Here is an 18,449-nt window from a genome sequence, read left to right as displayed (position 1 = left end):
GTACCAATTGGCCATGCTTCCATGCCAGGACTGTCTGGGTGAAGGAAGCATCTCTTGTTCCTTATTTGCACTTCTTAGGAGTAACGAGAGGTCTTTTTGCAGATTCTCCAAGGCTCTGGTTGAGGCCTCCAACCTCTGCCAGGCTGTAGGGCTGACTGTGGCTCCTCTGTGTGGTAGGGAACCAGCCATTTATCTTACCTATATTGTGGACATTTCTTTTAAGTTCTCTCTTTTATTTTTTTCATACCAGGGATTGAACCCAGGGATGCTCAACTGCTAAGCCACATCCCCATCCCTTTTTGTTTTTTATTTTGAGACAGAATTTCCCTAAGTTGTATATGGCCTTGCTAAGTTGCTGGAGTTGGCTTTGAACTTGTGATTCTCCTGCCTCATTCTCCAGAGCTGCTGGGATTATAGTCATGTGCCAGTGCAACCAGTTTACCTTTACTTTTGATTTGTCCATAATTTATTTTGGGTATAAGATGAAAGTTGACTGTGGTAATTTTTTTTTTCTCTTCCAAAAATTTTATATTTTGTGGGCTGTTGCCTCTTTGGAGTTCAGGTGAGAGTGGCTTGTTGGTAGAGGCCCTGGTTCAATTCCCAGCACTGCAGATAAAAAAAAAAAGAGAGAGAGAAAAGAAAAGAAATTATATTTTCTGATAATTTGTATAACTGCATGGGATCATTATGATGGAAATAAAAACTTTAGTAAAGAAAGAAATGGAGGTTTAGAATTCCTGCTTTGAGCATTTATACTTCCATAAATCCATTAGGCTGGCCTTGCTTTCCAGCGCTGTTCTGGGCATTAGCGTAAGGAGAGCAGAACACTAGGTGTGTGTCCTTGTGGGGGCAGCAGGCAACACCTCTTAGCACACTGGCCCAGACCTGGCAGCAATGCATCTCTGGAGGAGGCCGAGCTGTTGGCACAAGTGTCCTGAGCACATGTGCTCCAGGTATGCTGGGGCTGTAGGTCATGCTTGGTGCTCTCATGGTCCCTTTCCTTTTTTAAATATTTTTTTAGTTGTTGACAGACCTTTATTTTATTTATTTTTTAAAATATTTTTTAGTTGTAGTTGGACACAATTCCTTTATTTTAATGTGGTGCTGAGGATCGAACGCAGCGCCTTGCATGTGCTAGGCAAGTGCTCTACCGCTGAGCCATAACCCCAGCCCTATTTTATTTATTTTTTATGCAGTACTGAGAGTCGAACCCAGTGCCTCACATGCCGGGCAAGTGCGCTTCCACTGAGCCCCAGCCCCAGCCCCTAACGGTCTCTTTTTTCTCTCTCCCACCCCCCCACTGCTCACCAGGGGTGACCTGGCAGAAGACAATGTGGACACAGAAAACGCAGCTGCTGCTGCCGCCGCAGCCTTCACAGCCTCCTCGCAGCTCAAGGAGGCCGTGTTAGGTAGGGAGCCACGTAAGGTGGGCAGCCACGACAGTGGGGAGCTGGCCTTCTGCCTCCTTTGCAGATGCAGGATGGAACAGCCGGCAACTGAAATGGGTAGTACCCAGGGCTCGTGAAGCTCTTTGTGGGCTGGGTGGGGCCCTAGGTCCTCCTGGGTGTGGCCAGGCATATGTGATGAACCCTTTCCCTGCTTGTGGCTGGTGGGAGGGCAGGAGGGGTCACCTGTGTCTTGCAGCACTCTCCTTTGGGGATTCTCTGTGCCTGTTGCTGATCCTGGCAGTGAGTGGCAGTAGATGGTCTTTTAGCACCTGTGGGACTTGGTGTTACCAGATAAAAAGCCCTCAGTTTCTAAGGTCTGGTTTCCCTAACAAGGTTCCAACTAAAGCTTGATTCATCCCCGTAGGTGACTCTTGAGTCCAGCCACAGTTACTGGGGTTCCTGAACACTGCTGTAGTCTGATGTGCTCTGTAGATCCTTCTGGAGTGCTGATGGGCTGATGAGGACCCTGCCTTTTTGGCTCACTTGGGTCTTCCTGGATTTAGTGTGGGTTTCCAGGTTGACAACCAGTGCTTTCTGCATTGTAAGAAGTACTTTGGAGAGGTCACAACTGATTTTGTGTTTCTGCCCTTCCCTGTCCATGTGCCTGTGAGAAGTGAAGATGGCTGAAGAGGGGGAAAGCTTGGAGGCTGAGATTGTGTATCCCATTACCTGCGGAGACAGCAGAGCCAACCTGATTTGGAGGAAGTTCGTTTGCCCTGGCATCAATGTGAAATGTGTTCAGGTGAGAGCCACCACAGACATTTGCTGGACCCCTATTCCGGGATCCTGTGCCTGGGAGGAGGAGGAAGAAGCTAGGAGCCAGCCTCAAGGACAGGATTGCAGCTGTGGGCACAATGGGGAATGCCTCCAGCAGGAGTAGTTCTCATTTCTGGAGGGATGCAGGTGGAAGGCAGCACTGTGTGCAGTGTATGGTCCTGTGGTGGAGACCAGTTGAGAATGGCTTTGTTTGGCAGACTGAGGTGTGTGCTTTAAAGAGACTCATTCACTGGCAGGGGAAGATGATGAGAAAGGCATTCTCCTCTGGCATTCTGCTTGTCCCTTTCTCAGATGCACCTTATGTTGAAAACAGTTAAAATGTTCATTAAGATTTTCACGAAGCAGAGCCAGGTGTGGTGACACACAGCTGTAGTATCAGCTCCTTGGGAGGCTGATGCAGGAGGATTGCTTGAGCATAGGAGTTCAAGTCCAGTCTAGGTAACATAGACATTCTTAAAAAAAAAAAAAAAAAAAAAGTCATCTGGGCATAGTGATACATACCTATGATCCCAGCAGCCCAGGAGGCTGATACAGGAGGTTCGTGAATTCAAAGCCAGCCTTAGCAACTCAGCAAGACCCTGTCTGTAAATCAAATATTAAAGAATCTGGGGATGTGGCTCAGTGGTTAAGTGCCCTTGCGTTCAATCCCTGGTACAAAAAACAAACAAAAACAAAACAAAGTCAAAGATATATATTGTATATGTATGTATATTGAACTCAGGGGCACTTGAACACTGAGCCACATCCCCAGACCTATTTTGTGCTTTATTTAGAGACAGGGTCTCATTGAGTTGCTTAGTGCTTCACCATTGCTGAGGCTGGCTTTGAACTTGCGATCCTCCTGTCTCAGCTTCCCAAGCAGCTGGGATTATAGGTATGTGCCATAGCACCCAGCCCCCAAAGATATTTTTAAAAAGCATCTTCCAGATGTGTCTTTACACGTGACTGAAAGGGAGAAGTTGTCAGGACCCAGGCCTGAGTTAGGGCAGAGTCCAGCTTTTGTTGGAGAGCCTTGCGTGGGGTGGGTTTCTCAATCTTGCAGGCTGGGTGAGAAGACCAGACTGTCCTCCACTCCCAAGGGATGTGGGGGCTTGATCCCTCTAGAGCCATCTGCCAGAGAGTTCTGCTGAGTATGTCCTTCCAGCCTCACCTTGCCCACAGCAAGGAGGCACTGTCTCCAGGCTGGGCACCAGAGGCAAAGGGTAGCCTGCTGCCATTCACACATGGTCTGTGTGGCCCAGTGGCTTCTGGCTGACAGTCCTCAGGATTTGATAGAGGCAGATGAAAAGCCCTGTTTGCAGGAAAGCATCCTTATATCAGGCTTTAAGTAATTTCCACAACATGCTAAGAAAAGGAGCAGCTCACAGTGTAACAAACCAAAACACTGGACACAAGAAGTGGTCACCCCGAGCAAGTGCCTTCAGAGAGGCTCCAGCAGGGGTTGGGACCCACAGAGGTTTCAGCTTGTTCTGTAATATTGGGTATCGAATCTAGGGCCTCATATGAGATATGTTAGACTGAGCTAACCTCTGGCCCTAAGTGTCGGAATTTTAAGACACAGAACATAAAATAATTATGTTTAATTTATTTCAAGAAATAAAGAGAAGCTTGAATACAGTAAAGAATAAACAAATTTGATGAAAGCACAACTAGAAATGAAGAATAGAATTAGAATTAAATACTTGGTTGATTGGCATCAGAGCAGATTAGACATAACTAAAGAGATGACTGGTGAACTGGAAGACACAACCAAAGAATTCAGCCAGAGTATTCTCCACAGAAGAAAGAAGGTGGAAAATAGAAGCAGGAGAAAATCCACCATGTCTGTTTGCAAAGAGGGTGTGAGTGCCTCATGGCCATGGGAGGGTGTCAGTCCACAGTTCAAGGGCCCTCACAAAGTCCACAGTGGATTAAAAAAAAAATTTCACTGCCTCCACCCAGGACAATTTAACCTACAGGTAAATAACAGTGAGCTGGAGTGCAGGTTAGTGGCAGAACACTTGCCTCATATACCGGGTTTAATCCCTAACTCAGCAAAAAAATTTAAAAATGGGGCCATGGGCTTTCACTGAAGTAGGAGCTGGGCATGATGACCACACCTGTAACCCAGCAACTTGGGACGCTGAGCAGGAGGAATGCAAGTTCAAGGCCAACCTGGACAACTTAGCAAGACCCTGTCTCAAAAGGAAAAAGTGCTCGAGTTGCAGCTCAGTGGTAGAGCACTCCTGAGTTCAATCCCCAGTGCTGCAAAAGAAAACCAAAAGCAAACAGCTCAAGTAGGACAGAAATCTGTGAGTCTCTATTTACTGCAATGTACTCCATGTCATTTTCTCGCACACAGTAAGTGCACAGGGTGGAGTGGAGTGCTCATGTTAGAATGCCAGACATGAAGGAGTGACAACTGGGAATGCCAACGCTCAGTCCATCCTCATGGACCACTTGCAAAAATGGAGGGCAGTAGCTGCAGTGGGAAAGCCTGCCAGACACCGCCACGTCCAGGTGAGGGATGTCTGCCTCACCCGCATCGGGATGTATGGGCAGGAGTTTTTGACTGCCCCCGAGAAGATCCAGACACAAATCGAGGCACCTGACCTATATGCTTGGCAATGAGAAGGCTCAGAAAGACCAAGAAAGGCTGGGGAGCTGCTCCATCATGAGGAGCCTGCAGAGATGCTGTGGCCATATGCATCAGTCCTGGGTCAAGTGACCATCAGGGAAGCGCAGTCACTGGTCTGAACATGGATTGCAGACTAGGTGGTGGTACCCCTGAGAGCTGCCCTCTGGCTATGCTGAAGTACCTTATTTATAGGGAACACATGCAAATGGTCTGGGGTCCAGCATCAAAGGCCTAGAAGAGGGTGTACGTCCATGCACACGCCTGGATGAGGGGAGCATGGAGGGCCAGTCAGTTGCAGAAAGCCTGCTGCAAGGACAGCAGAGCTTCTTGGATTGTCCTTACAGTTAATAAACAGAAAAAGTAAATAGGCTGTAACATAACATCACAGTCATGGTGAAATGAGAGAAGCACAGGGATGGAGAAGACCCTCAAGATGGCTGGCAGCAGACCTTTGCCCTGAAGGAAGAGTCCAAAAGCAGTGGGGCAGAAGCCAGAGGTGGTAGGCTGGGTGCTCCCTGTGTCAAGGGAGAACAGGTGCCTATGGCGAAGTCATCTCTGGAAATTCATTTTCAGGCATAACTGAGTTGCTACCAACAGATCCTCACTGAAGGATGTTCTGAACGTGTTTCAGGCAGAGGAAAGAGATCCCAGATGGAAGTGTCCACTGTTCAAGGGACCTTCATGTGAGAGACATGTCCTGGTATCCTGGGAGGGTCTAAAGATAAGCACTGGCCACACAGCAGTGCTCAGGAAGCCCTGAGCTCTGATGGCCTAGGCATAGCATACAGGGCCACAGGAGAGGACAGAGCTGCAGAGAAGAACCTGGAACCAGAGAGAGCAGTCATCCCAAAGGAGGGCAAGAAGGGAAAGGGACCTCTAGAGCCCATGAGGCTGGTGGACCAAAGCCTGGAGCAAAATCGGGCCAGGTGGGCATGTCCAGCACAGCCTCAGGCAGGAGAAGGCTGGTGGCAGATCCAGGCTCGCAGAGGCCATGCCTGCCTCTGAGGATTTAAGGCAGCATAATGTGGCTGAGGGGTCTTTCCATCCTGATGGGCTGCATGGAGGTGGCCTTCTCAACTGCAGCCTCAGGTATCGAGAGAGGAGTGCAGAACTCATGGGGTGTGGAGCACCATCCCCACCAGCACTGCCTGCCCAGGCACTCTGCTTGGGTGGCAGGTGCCAGGATAAGGCAGCCCCAGGACCCAGCAACTCCTCCATCCCCAGTTTGCTTGTTTTCTAAGGAAACAACTTTTTTTTTTTTTTAAACACTCTCTGCCAAGTTTTATTAAAGAAAAATTTTACATATTTTACTTTTCACCAGTCTGTTCTGGCATGCTTCTAATGATATCAGAATCACTGGATCAATGATAGTGTGCACACACTGTAGTATTTTCCACATGCTGTGCCCAGTTCAATATTGGGCCACTGTAGTGATGGACACCAGTTTTGGCCAACATGGCAAAGTATTCTATTTCAAATTTCCTCAAAGCTGGACAGTTGTTGGCGAGGATGACCAATTTCGCTTTGCCCTGTCTGATCATCTTCAGAGTTTGCTTGTACCTCAGTACGTACTTTCCACTTTTCATAACAAGCTGGAGCCGAGAGTTCATCGACTCCAGAGACTTTTGCATCTTTTTTGCGGCCACCATCTTCCTGCCATAGAGCTAGAAAGAGGAAATAACATTTTTTTTTTTTTAAAGAGAGACAGAGAATTTTTTTTTTTTTTAATATTTATTTTTTAGTTTTCGGCGGACACAACATCTTTGTTTGTATGTGGTGCTGAGGATCGAACCCAGGGCCTTACACGTGCTAGGTGAGCGCTCTACTGTTGAGCCACAACCCCAGCCCCAGGAAACAACATTCTATTTTCATCCTTTGGTTCTAATAATTGCTTACTTACTAGGATTGAATAGGATATTTTACCTTCTCAGCAGGAAGGACGGTCCCCTGACTTTGAAATGGTCATGTGTGAGCCTCATGCAGGATGGGGTGCTGTTTCTTGCTCTGTGGCCTGGCCTGGCAGCAGGGGTCATTCATAGTGCTTGTGATTTTTTATTAACGTTACATTTTTATGATGTAAGGTGTGTATATTATTTTTAAGGTTTGCTCAGACTGTCTGGAGGAAGAGTGCGCCACAGGCTTTTTTGCATTTGGTCAGCTCAGCCCTCCCCATTCCCAGACACATTGCACTTGTGGGCAGCAGCATGCCAAGTGTGCGTACAGGACTGGGCCTACTCCACTGGAGCACTCTGTGGCAAGGCTGGGGCTTCAGAGCCTCAAAGAGGCTCTCCTCCCTACCATGAACCCTGGTGCAGGCTCCAGCAGCAGAGCAGAGCAGGGGAGGACAGGCTGTAGCCCTCTCAGACCAGAGTCCAGGCTGAGTTGACCCTGACCTCTTTGCTTTCTGCAGTATGACGAGCATGTGATTAGCCCCAAGGAGTTTGTGCACCTGGCGGGGAAGTCCACTCTGAAGGACTGGAAAAGAGCCATCCGGATGAATGGTATCATGCTCAGGTGGGTACCTGTAGGTGCACATGGGGGTGGCTCACAGCCCTTGCTTTTCCCCTTTGGTTCTGGATTTTTGAAAAGCTGTGTGTTAGATGTGGTGGGTGCATATAGCTCTTTCCGCTCTGCTCACGCCTTACAGAGTATGGGTCCACTCAGCAGGGACACTTTCAGACTTTTAGCATTGTTTTTGTTTGTTTTTTGCCAGATCTCATTTTATTTTTCACCCATTCTTCACTTGGGGCCTCTGGTGACTGTCACTGTTAAAAAGTTAAGGGCTATCCTGGTGTCTGCCTCAGGTAGGCACCCAGGTCAAGCTCAGCATGGTCTTCTATATCAGCCTTATTTCTTTTTGTCCTCATTTTAAAAAAAATTTCTAGGGGCATTAAAATCATACACAGTGGTGGGATTCCTGATGCCATGTTTATGTGTGCACATAACACAATTGGTCAGGCTTGTTCCCCAGCAACTTCCTTTCCCTGCCCTCCTCCCTTCCTTTTCCCCTTCTCCCCTCCCATATATATATATATATATATGTGTGTGTGTGTGTGTGTGTGTGTATGTGTATATATATACATATATATATGTATATGTGTATATGTATATTTACTTGTAGATGGACACAATACCTTTATTTTGTTTATTTTCTTTAATGTGGTGCCAGGGATCGAATCCAGTGCCTCATGATGCTAGGCAAGTGCTCTACCACTAAACCACAATCCCAGCCCCTCTCCCCTCCCTTTTTGTCTTACTTTTGCCGCAGTCTCATGCGGACTACACAGATAGCTGGTAAACCTTGCTGGCTTGCGTTCTTTGTGACCTGTGAGCCATAACTGGTCTGTGTACCTGGAGGTGTGGGTGTTGCAGAGAGGGGGGCCCCCAGCCAGTATCCACCTTGCCTCCTGGGAAGATGCCCTTCTCTGTGCAGAGTGAGAGTTTGGCTTCAGGGCCTGCCACCAGCCCCAGAACATTCCCCCCACCTCTCAGCCAGTCCCACCCAGGAGCCTCTGGTTTTCTCGAACATGGTGGGTGGGCTAGGGAGGCGTGTTGTGAGCTGTACATGTGTCTAAGGCCAGGTCTGCCCAAAGGCTCAGCATGGTGGGAGCCCCTGACCTTGTTTACAGTCGTGGCAGGCTTGCTGAGAAATGCCAGACCAGGTCTGGGACCTGGGAAGGCAGGTCCTCAGGATGTGCAGTGGTCATGAGCACTCTCCTGCAGTTGCTGGCCTCCTTTCCTGTCTGCCTTTTGAAGGCCCAGGCCTCTCCTGAGAGAGTGGCTCCCATGTCTCTGACTCAGAACTGGCCACAGGTGATGCAGTGAACTAAGCCATCTCCCCTGGGTCTTCAGTTACAGCATGGACTGGGCACCTCCAGATGTCTGCCGGCCAGTGCATATGTCTCCTTCCTATGGACAGGGCCCTGAATGGGGGGCAGAGCCCTGCATCTGCAGCACGTTCTCATTGGAACTTCATAACTTTATGTGCCCGGGAGAGTGCGGTTCCCCTCCCACCTCAAGAGACCCTGGCAGTTTAGCTGGAAGGCCCAAGTCAGGGTGGGGAATGAATTGTATTGGGCTGGGTCTCACCTGGGTTCTTGGTCCTCTTCACAGGAAGATCATGGACTCAGGGGAGCTGGACTTCTACCAGCATGACAAGGTCTGCTCCAACACCTGCCGCAGCACAAAGATAGACCTCTCGGGGGCCCGTGTGTCCCTGAGCAGCCCCACGGCCACAGAGTACCTCCCACTCACACCTGCTGCAGCGGATGGTAGGTAGAGGAATAGGAGGAAGGTCTCACAGACTGACCTCCTCTGGCTGCCTTGGTGCCTCCTGCCCCTCCCTCTCTCACAAAGGAAGTCTGGTGATTGCTAGGTTTATGGAACCGGAGATGGTCACCTTTGTCTTGACAGGAGTGTGTGGAATCCTGAAGGGACTGCCTGTGTCCCGGCCTCCTCCCTCTCCCAGCCCTTCCCACATTTGGAACAGTGCCCCTCAGTGCTTGTGGCTTTTAGAGCAGCTTGTAGCTCTCTCTTCTGGCAGCTTGGATGCTGGTGATGATCTGGATTGTTCTTCCATAGGGATAAGGTGTTCCTGGGATTCCTTTCAGCTTCTTTTTTTGAAAAATATTTTTAGTTGTAGTTGGGCACAGTACCTTTATTTTATTTATTTATTTATTTTTATGTGTTGCTGAGGACTGAACCCAGCGCCTCGCACATGCTAGGGGAGTGCTCTACTGCTGAGCCACAACCCCAGCCCTTTCTTCCAACTTCTTCTTCTTCTTCTTTTTTTTTTTAAGATGGACACAATATCTTTATTTATTTTATTTATTTATATTTCATGTGGTGCTCAGGATGAAACCCAGTACCTCACAAATGTGAGGCAAGCGCTCTGCCAATAAGCTGTAACCCTGGCCCCTTCTTCCAGCTTCTTGAAGGAGAAGTGTTCTTTTTTCTTTCTTTGATGGTGGTGCGGGGTGCTTGGGGATTGAACCAGGCCTCTCAGCTACATCCCCACCCCAAGCCCTTTTTATTTTATTCTGAGATTTTTTTTTTTTCTTCATTCCTTTTTTTTTTTTTTTTTTTTGTTCTGGAGGTTGAATACAGGGCATATCACTGAGCTGTCCTTTTTATTTTTAGACAGTGTCTTGTTAAGTTGCTGAGGCTGGCCTAAAACTTGTGATTCTCCTATCTCAGCCTCCCAAGTTGCTGGGATGACAGGCATAGCCTCCGTGCCTGATTTGAGAAAGTCTTCTTAAACCAAGGCCGTATCAAGGTTGGGCCCTGAGTCCCCATCGTGTTACCTAGCAATGTCTGGCAGTGCTTTCTTTCTAGCACTGTCTCTTGCTATGCCTAAGTTGTCACTCCATGGCATTGGGTGGAGTAAGCTCCTGTGTGATGGGGTGGTCCTGTCATTCATTCCAGATGGGCTGATGGTAGGGGCTTCAGTGGTCCCTGGTTGGAGGAGAAGGGGGCCCATGGTGGCCTGAGGCCTTGTTGTTCCCCACATCCTTCTCTGTGTTCTGCCTGGTAGGTGGGCTGAGTCCTGAGCAGCATAGGGATGTTGCCTGTGGTGGTCGGGAGCTGGCTATTGTCAGCCTTTCCTTCGTTAGTGGCCACAGTTTGCAACATTCTGAGGGTACCTTCTGCTTAGCCCTTTCCTGGACCACAGCTCCAGGCCAGATGTTTGAAGTCTGGCAAGCATGAGGAGGCATGCAGTCGGCATCCTAGGCAGCATACCCAGGGCTTGGCTCAGACTCTGCCCTGCCTTATTAAAGTGGGCTGTGGGTGATCAGCCAGGATAGGTGGGCACCCCTTTACTTAGGTCTGTTCCACCCAAGAAAGGCACAGTCAGGGACAAGGTATATCTGGGCTGCTTTAGCCTGAATCTCTGAGAACCTTTGGCTTGTCTCTGGGTAGTCAGAGAAAGGTGGTACACCTGCCCAAGCCATGACAAGTGTTGGCTCATGCCTCGCTTGATTCCAACACATCTTTGATGAGGGCAGAGCTGGCATAGGCTGGAAAGTTACCAAAACATCTGTCTGTTTCCGGGTCTGCTTCTTAGCCAGGCCTGGGCATGAAGCCTGTTGGAAACTCCAGGACGCAAATACAAACTACAGACAGTTAGGGTTTGTAGCTACTGGAAATGTACTTGGGACAAGCCAGAATAGATGACTTGTCTTTCTTGATTTAGAAAAGTAGAAATATGATTGATTCATGTTAAGATCATGGTGGCATAATGAAAGATAGACAGTGGTAAAAAGAAAGCTAGGGTGACTGGTTCCACACCCATCTGTGGGGCCACATGGGCAGGAATCTCCACCAGCCCCTGCATCGAATCACACAGTGGTGGGTGGAGGACTGTTTCCTGTTCTTTGTCCTGTGTGTGTGTTCAAAGAAGTCATTCAAGTAACCCGGACATAAGGCAGGGAGTCCTTTGGTTGCTCTAGTCAGGCACAGCCTCAGGAGGGAGGCAGGACCTCCAGGTGTGGGAGCTGCCCCACGTCACACTCACCACGGCTCCACTCTGCTCGTAGTGAATGGCTCTCCTGCCACCATCACCATAGAGACATGTGAGGACCCCAGCGACTGGACCACAGCCATTGGAGGTATGTCCCTGTAGGCTTTCACAAGTGCACATAGTGGGGAAGCTATCATCCGTACTCTGGCCATCATTGTCCCAGCGGGGGCGGGGGGTGGTGGTGGTGGTGGTGGTTAAGACAGAGCTCAGCCACTGGCCCGTTAGACATGGGCTGTAACATGCCCTGACCTCCCTGGGCAGTGTCCTTATGGCTGTCCAGGGCAGCAGTGCTCTTACTACTCACCCAACCTCTTCCTGCTCACTCGACCTCTTCTTCCCCAACAGATGACACATTTGCCTTCTGGCGGGGGCTAAAGGATGCTGGCCTGCTGGACGAGGTCATTCAAGAATTCCAGCAGGAACTGGAGGAAACTATGAAAGGCCTGCAGCAGAGGGTGCAGGACCCTCCCCTGCAGCTCCGAGGTAAGGGAGATTGAGCTGCCCCCTTGCTGGCTCCCCCAGGCCCTGCTGTGTAGCTGGGACAGAGGCCTGCTGTGCTGAGGGGACTGGGGCGGGGTGTGTGCAGCCTGTGTTCTAGACATCTGTGGAGCTGGCTCCTGCCAATGCAGCCCTGAGGAGCTGGCCTCTGAATGGGCTGGATGGGGCCTGGGTGTTCACCAAGTGCCTGCATTGCTCCTTTCAGATGCTGTCCTCCTCAACAACATTGTACAGAACTTTGGCATGCTGGACCTAGTAAAGAAGGTGCTGGCCAGCCACAAGTGTCAAATGGACCGCTCTCGGGAGCAGTATGCCCGGGACCTGGCAGGTACACCAGCAACAGATGGGGGGATCGGGGTCTCCACGGCTACCTCTGGGCTTCTCTCTGTCATAGCTGTGCATGTGAGCTTTTCCTCTGGGGCCTGGCAAGTGAGGACATAGGCATCATACAGGAGTCAGTAAAACTCAACAGCCATGGTCCTTAGACCTCCAGGCTGGAGGCAGAGGTCACAGCGCCTACCGACCTCCCTGCAAGGCCAAGTGGCTATTTAAGAGAAGTGGAGAGAAAAGGAAGGGCCACCCTACCACCAGCAGATGCGCCTTGTGTCCTTTGCATCTGCTCCCAGCTCCTGCTCTTGTGGTCCTTTGTGTGTGCACTGCACATGAGTGTGAATAGGCTTACTTGGCCCCAAGGGCAGCTTTGCCTGCAGAGACTGCCTGGCACACGGCTTTCACCTGGGAGCAGTGGCCCTGGTTGTCACCTCTGCTGGCCTCACCTTAGGCAGGGGGCCCTGGGTGTCTGGTGCTGGTGGCTCCTGGGCTACCTTGTGGTGACATCTGTGTCCCTGCAGCCCTGGAGCAGCAGTGTGACGAGCATCGGCGCCGTGCCCGGGAACTGAAGCACAAATCCCAGCACCTCAGCAATGTGCTCATGACACTCACACCTGTGCCCCTGCCACCCCCTGCCAAGCGGCCTCGGCTTGCACGCGCCACGTCTGGACCAGCTGCTGTGGCCTCGCAGGTGCTCACCCAGTCCGCGCAGATTGCCCTCGGCCCAGGCGTGCCTGTGCCCCAGCTGGCCAGTGTGCCACTTGGTAAAGTGGTATCCACGCTACCCTCGGCTGTCCTGGGCAAGGGCTCTCCTCAGGCTCCACCAGCCAGCTCGCCAGCCTCGCCGCTGCTCGGTGGCTACACAGTCCTGGCCTCCTCAGGCTCCAGCTTCCCCAGCACAGTGGAGATCCACCCGGACGCATCCAGCCTCACAGTCCTAAGTACAGCAGCCATGCAGGACGGCAGCACTGTGCTGAAGGTGGTCAGTCCGCTACAACTGCTCACGCTTCCCAGCCTGGGCCCCACCCTGCAGAATGTGGCTCAGGCGTCACCTGCAGGCAGCACAATAGTGACAGTGCCCACTGCCACGGCCCCAGGGCCTGAGGAACACACAACCACCATTGAGGTGGCTGCTGTGGCAGAGGACCATGAGCAGAAGTAGCCAGGAGCCTAGGCCTCTTGCAGGGTATGTCCTGGGAGGGTGAGGCCCCTCAGGGCGGGTGGAGCTGGCTGCCTCTCCTCAGGCCGCTGCAGGCAGAGGCCATGGGGCTGGCTCAGCACAGGCAGGTCTAGTGGGCTGAACCAAAGAGAGGCATCACTAGGCAAATGAGAAGACAGATGCCAGCAACCTGGAAGATGGGTCTTCAAGTCCAAACTTCCTCCCCTTTTCTCTTGGGAAATAGACTTTCCACCTGTTGCTTGTTGATACTGTTTACACATTGGGCCTTGAGCAGGAGCCAGGGGAACAGTGGCTAGGAGGAGTGCATCTGGGTGCAGCCAGGTGCAGGCAGCAGAGCCAGGACGGCAGGTGCCTGAGACCCTGAAGGTGCTGGTAGTGCCAGAGCCCGCCAAGTCACTGAGGTCCTGGTGCCCACGCGCCGTCTCGGGGACGTTACTAACACATGTCTTGGGAACTGTACCCAAGTGTGGAAACCCATGGATCCTATGGATTTGGTTTCTTCCCACAGTTTTCTGTAGGGTTAGTGTGGCCACGCCCCACTCCTCTGCCTGTGTGGGAATGTGCACCCTGGGGGCCAAGATGCAGGCCCCGGGCAGCACCTGCCCCCACCCCAGGTGCTTAGATGGGGCACCCAGGCATACCAGGCAGGGTCAGGAGCCATTGATCACGTGCTACAGGTGTTTTTAAGTGAATTGCTTAGTAGGCTTCCAGGAAGAATCAAATTTGTAGCATTTTCAACCAAAACAATGCTGAGTGCCTAGGCTTCCCAAGGCAGCTCTGGTATGGGCCTGGAGCACTTGTGTATGCACCTGGCCAGGTGCTGGAGTTCCTGGGCAGTGCCCCTCCCCAAGATGAGGCTCTTTGTGGGGTTTGTATAGGGGTGTTCCTTCAGACTTGGTGGTGCTGAGATGGCCCCTGTGTGCAGTCAGCTGATGGGACCCCCAGAGCATAGAGCAGGCCAGTTGGGGGACGTGGGGCCCAAGATATTCCAGGAAGGGCTGTCTGTTGACAGTTTGCAGATCAGGGTTTGGGATCTCAAGGAAGACCAGGCAGGGGGCTATCCTCCAGGCCAGAGCCTCTGGAGCTAGACATTTCAGGAAGTGGGATAATCCCTGGGGCCAGTTATCCACAGACCCTTCTGGTGGTTGTTGGCCAAGAACCCCACAGCAGGAGAAGGCTGCAGTCCCTCTTTGCTGCTTTGAAAGGAACTAGCTGTCCCTCTCTCTGTCCATCCATCCCACTAAGTGCCCAGACCCAACCTTTACACCTTTGTTTTGACCAGGGCCCCACGTCAAGCTACTGTTCTGTTTCTTATTTTCTTTCTGTTACATCCTTGTTTGCTGTTAGGAATCAGCTGGTTTTGGCGTGGTGTTTATCTATTTGTGTACATACTCCTTTTTTTAAACTCATTTTTATTTGAGTTTCAAGTTCTGTGACATGGGGCAGCATGACCTTGTGGGCCTCAGGAGGATGCAGGTGTGGGCATGGCCCAGCAGCTCAGGCAATGTAAGACATGGTGTCACTGGTGGGGACCTATGGGGCTTCCCTTGGCCGGCATCTGCCATGCTCTCTGCCTGCCTTTCCGGCTATAGAGCATTTTCCCTCTGTAAGATTCAGATGGGACTGTTTCAGCCCCTGCCTCTCCGTCCACGGAGGCACTGGAAGGTTCAGTTACCTTCAGAGCCATATACATAAGCCCCAGACCAACTTAGAATTAATTCCCTTCCCTTTCTCATGGTGCCCCAGACTGCCCTCAGCCATCTGCCACCAGCCCCTCCCACAGGAACCCACCTCCACTGTGGGTGGAGGGCTTGCTCACCCCCCTGGCTCCTGCAGGGCCTGCTGGTTGCTCGGGGGTGGGGGGGTGTTTGGGCCTCCCACTGCTCCTCAAGGCTGGCCAGGGTCTATCCAGTGGCTGCCTTCAGTTTAGTTTTCTGAGGAAATGGGACTGGATTTGGTTTTTGCAGAGGGCGTGAGCTCAGTGCATGCCCAGAGGCACCTGGGGAAGGGCATTGCTTGAGTTTCACTTTCTATGTTTTGCAAGTATCTGCTTGGTACTTTGACATAAAATAAAAACCTTTTTCATTAGTTCTGTGTCTGGCTCTGGGAATGGCAGGCTGTGGAGGGAATGAGTTTATGAAAATGCCCCCACCCCCATGGTGGACAGGGCCATCCTATCTTGGGCTCCTCACAGACACCTGCTAAGTCCTTTCCACATGTGGTCAGGGGTTCTTGAGTCAAGCATTTTCATAACAACACCAGGCGCCATTTGGTGTCACCCTTCCTGTGGAGTGGGGTGGGTTTTCTGCAGGTCTGACATGGACCAGGACAGTCTCTGTGCCAGTGTCTGCTGCTGCCGCAGAGGATAGCTTTTGAGCAGCAGGGCTGTGCTGAACACATCAAGGGTCCTGCTGGAGAAGCCATGCCTCACCCAGGGCTTCCACCAGGGGCCCTTCAAGCTGGTCATCTCCTTGCCCTTTCTCCAGTGCCCCCGCACCTCCCTGGCCCTGTGTCCCAGGGCTCCACAGGTTCACACCCCACCACCACCCAGAAAATCCCTGTGTGGAGAGGCCAGTGTTGTGGGAGACAGAAGAGCATGTGCTTTGAAAGTGCGCAGTCCCTCAGGGTCCCAATCCAAAGACCTGTTCTCCAGACCTGGAGCTCCTCTGCACGCACATGTCTGCAGCAGCAAAGTGCTGGGCACAGTGGCACATGTCTGATCCCAGCTGCTGGGGGGGGGTGGTGGTGGTGCTGGGGCCAGGACCAGAACTCAGTGGTAGAACACATGCCCGGTGTGCATGAGGCTTTGGGTTCATTCCCAGCACCACAGAAAAGGTGTATACATAAAAAGTAAATAAAAAGGGCTGGGGATGCAGCCCAGTGGTAAAGCATCCCTTGGTTCAATCTCCAGTACCAAAAAAAGCTAATGAACATGCTATGGCCTTGGTGGCCTCCCTCCCCATAACATCTCTAGGCACCTTGGATTCAGTGGGTCCAAGACAGACGTGCTGCTTTATTTTCTACCCTGAATCTGCTCCTTCTTGTTGCTCGTCTCTGGGGAGGGCAGCACCACTTGCCCAGCTTCAGGCCCCCTCTCTGCCAGTGCCCTTGGAGATGCACCCTGCTCTGCCTCTTTCAGGCTAAGATGACCTCTCCCTGCTCCACCCTCTAGCTCACACTCCCCACTGCCCATTCTCCATGTTGTGGCCTCTCTTTGTCATTCAAATGCTGACCCTGCCAGGACTCCCCTCTTCTCTGGAGAGGGCTGTACCCTTAGTAGTGCCCTGTGATATCTACTTCTGATACTCAGGGTTCACAGCTGCAGAATGTGAATGTATAAGCTCAGAAGAGTTGGCTCTGGGCTTGTTCCTACCAAGGGGACGTCCCTGGGGGTCACTTCAGCAATGGCCACTCAAGGTCAAGGACACAGGAGTGGAGGACTGAGCAGTAGCTGCCTGTCTCACCAGGGCTTCAGAGCCATAGAAGACAGAGTCCCCATGGGGCTGGCACTGAGTGAGGGTCCACTGTCTGGGTGGACCACATTCTACTTGTCCATGCCCTCTCCCAAAGGACACCTAGGCTGTCACCAGGTTTTGGCTGCAGGGAATAAAGCTGCTGTAAACAACCATGTGCAGGTTTTTGTGTGGCTGTGGTCTTCAGCTCCTTGGAGTAAATGCCAAGGAATGTGACTGCTGGCTTGCAATCTGCCTTCCAGAGTGACCGTACTATGGTGTACCCTCCCAGAGGCAGATGCCATGCAGTGGCACTCCCAGGAGTGGGGGCCGTGTGTCAGGTGTGGGGAGGTGCTCCTGCTGCTGCTCTGCTCTGCATCCCCAGTGACCTTTGTGGAAGCCTCTGTGTGCTACTCTGCACACTTCTTTGTGGAGGCCTCTGTGTGCTTGCTGCTCTGCACACCTCTGGGAGGCTCCTGTTCAGGCGGGCCTTTTGCCCACCAGTTTCGTTTATATATATGTTATAGTCGGACACAATACATATTTATTTATTTGTTCATATGTGGTGCTAAGGATCGAACCCAGGGCCTCGCACGTGCTAGGTGAGTGCTCTATCACTGAGCCCTAGCCCCAGTCCCCAGTTTCATTTTCTTATTGCTGACTTGTTTTGTTCTGGGTTGCAGGTTTTTGTTTTTAATCTTGAGATGGGGTCTCCCTGTACCGCCAGGCTGACCTCAGACTCCTGATCAAATGATCCTCCTGCTTTTATCGTTGAGTTTTAAGTTTTAGGAGGTTGGTTGGTTGGTTGGTTTTAATTCATGTGTTTTGTATATTAGTACTTTATCAGCTATGTCTTTTGCAAGCATTTTCTTCCAGGCTGTGGCTTGTCCTCATTCTCTTATGAAAGATGTCCTCATCTTTCACAGGGAAAAATGAAGTCCCATCCCTTTTTTGTGATTCTGAGGATCAAACCCATGTCCTTGCATTTGCTAGGCAGGCTTTGCCACTGAGCTAACCCCAGCCCTCTTCTTGGAGCTTTCCAGTTTGGCGTCTCACACTTGGCTCCATGGCCCATCCTGAGTGATCTCGTGGAAGGCCAGGTTTGTGCCTATGTCCTCGCCATTTTTTTTTTTTTTTTTTAGTTATAGGTGGACACAATATCTGTATTTTATTTCTATGTGGTGCTGAGGATCAAATCCAGTTCCTCATGGATGGTAGGCGAGCACTCTACCTCTGAGCACAACCCCAGCCTGCCATTGTGGTTTTTGTATGTGGATGTCCACTTGTCCAGCACTCTTTTGCTAAAAAAGGAGTCTTTTTTTTTTTTTCTATTGCATTTCTTTTGCTCCTTTGTCAAAGATCAGTCAACTGTATTATGTGGGCCCTAAGCAACTTAGCAAGACCCTGTCTCACAATTAAAAAAAAAAAAAAAGGGCATGGGGGATGCTGGGGATGTGGCTCAATGGTTAAGTGCCCCTGGGTTCAATCCCTGGTGCCAAAGGGAAAGTTAGGGCACTAGCTATCAGTGATCAGTGCGACTTCTTGCTTAGGTTGTCAAGTAAGTGTGAACACAGTTAGTGGGTTGAGCAGTCAGTCAGCAGATGGTGGCTCATGGTTCTGTACACAC

The 18,449-nt window shown here is 51.1% G+C and overlaps 1 protein-coding gene and 1 pseudogene across 6 annotated transcripts in view; one reads left to right on the top strand and one right to left on the bottom strand.

Annotated features, from left to right (window-relative positions):
- Positions 1-15,458, top strand: part of Gmeb2 (glucocorticoid modulatory element binding protein 2) — a 28,708-nt gene extending 13,250 nt beyond the window's left edge. For 5 of the 6 annotated variants that reach the window (XM_046433707.2, XM_046433706.2, XM_046433705.2 and 2 more), the window contains exons 3-10: positions 1,312-1,409; positions 2,063-2,190; positions 7,253-7,356; positions 8,956-9,113; positions 11,379-11,450; positions 11,708-11,845; positions 12,066-12,188; positions 12,712-15,458. In XM_046433707.2, coding sequence (XP_046289663.1) covers positions 1,312-1,409; positions 2,063-2,190; positions 7,253-7,356; positions 8,956-9,113; positions 11,379-11,450; positions 11,708-11,845; positions 12,066-12,188; positions 12,712-13,352 — 1,462 coding nt within the window. In that variant the 3' untranslated portion in view covers positions 13,353-15,458. Of the gene's footprint in view, positions 1-1,311; positions 1,410-2,050; positions 2,191-4,566; positions 4,725-7,252; positions 7,357-8,955; positions 9,114-11,378; positions 11,451-11,707; positions 11,846-12,065; positions 12,189-12,711 lie in introns of those variants that run through there. The other variant, XM_046433709.2, reaches the window with a different exon arrangement.
- Positions 6,150-6,494, bottom strand: LOC124085762 (large ribosomal subunit protein eL30-like; annotated as a pseudogene).
- Positions 15,459-18,449: the final 2,991 nt, after the last annotated feature.

Source organism: Marmota monax, unplaced genomic scaffold (assembly GCF_021218885.2).
Source record: "Marmota monax isolate L192 unplaced genomic scaffold, Marmota_monax_Labrador192_F-V1.1 WCK01_AAM20220418_F8-fsc00014, whole genome shotgun sequence".
Lineage (NCBI taxonomy): Eukaryota > Metazoa > Chordata > Mammalia > Rodentia > Sciuridae > Marmota > Marmota monax.
The sequence above is the reverse complement of the archived record's forward strand: the minus strand, read 5'-3'. Positions and strand labels throughout refer to the sequence as shown.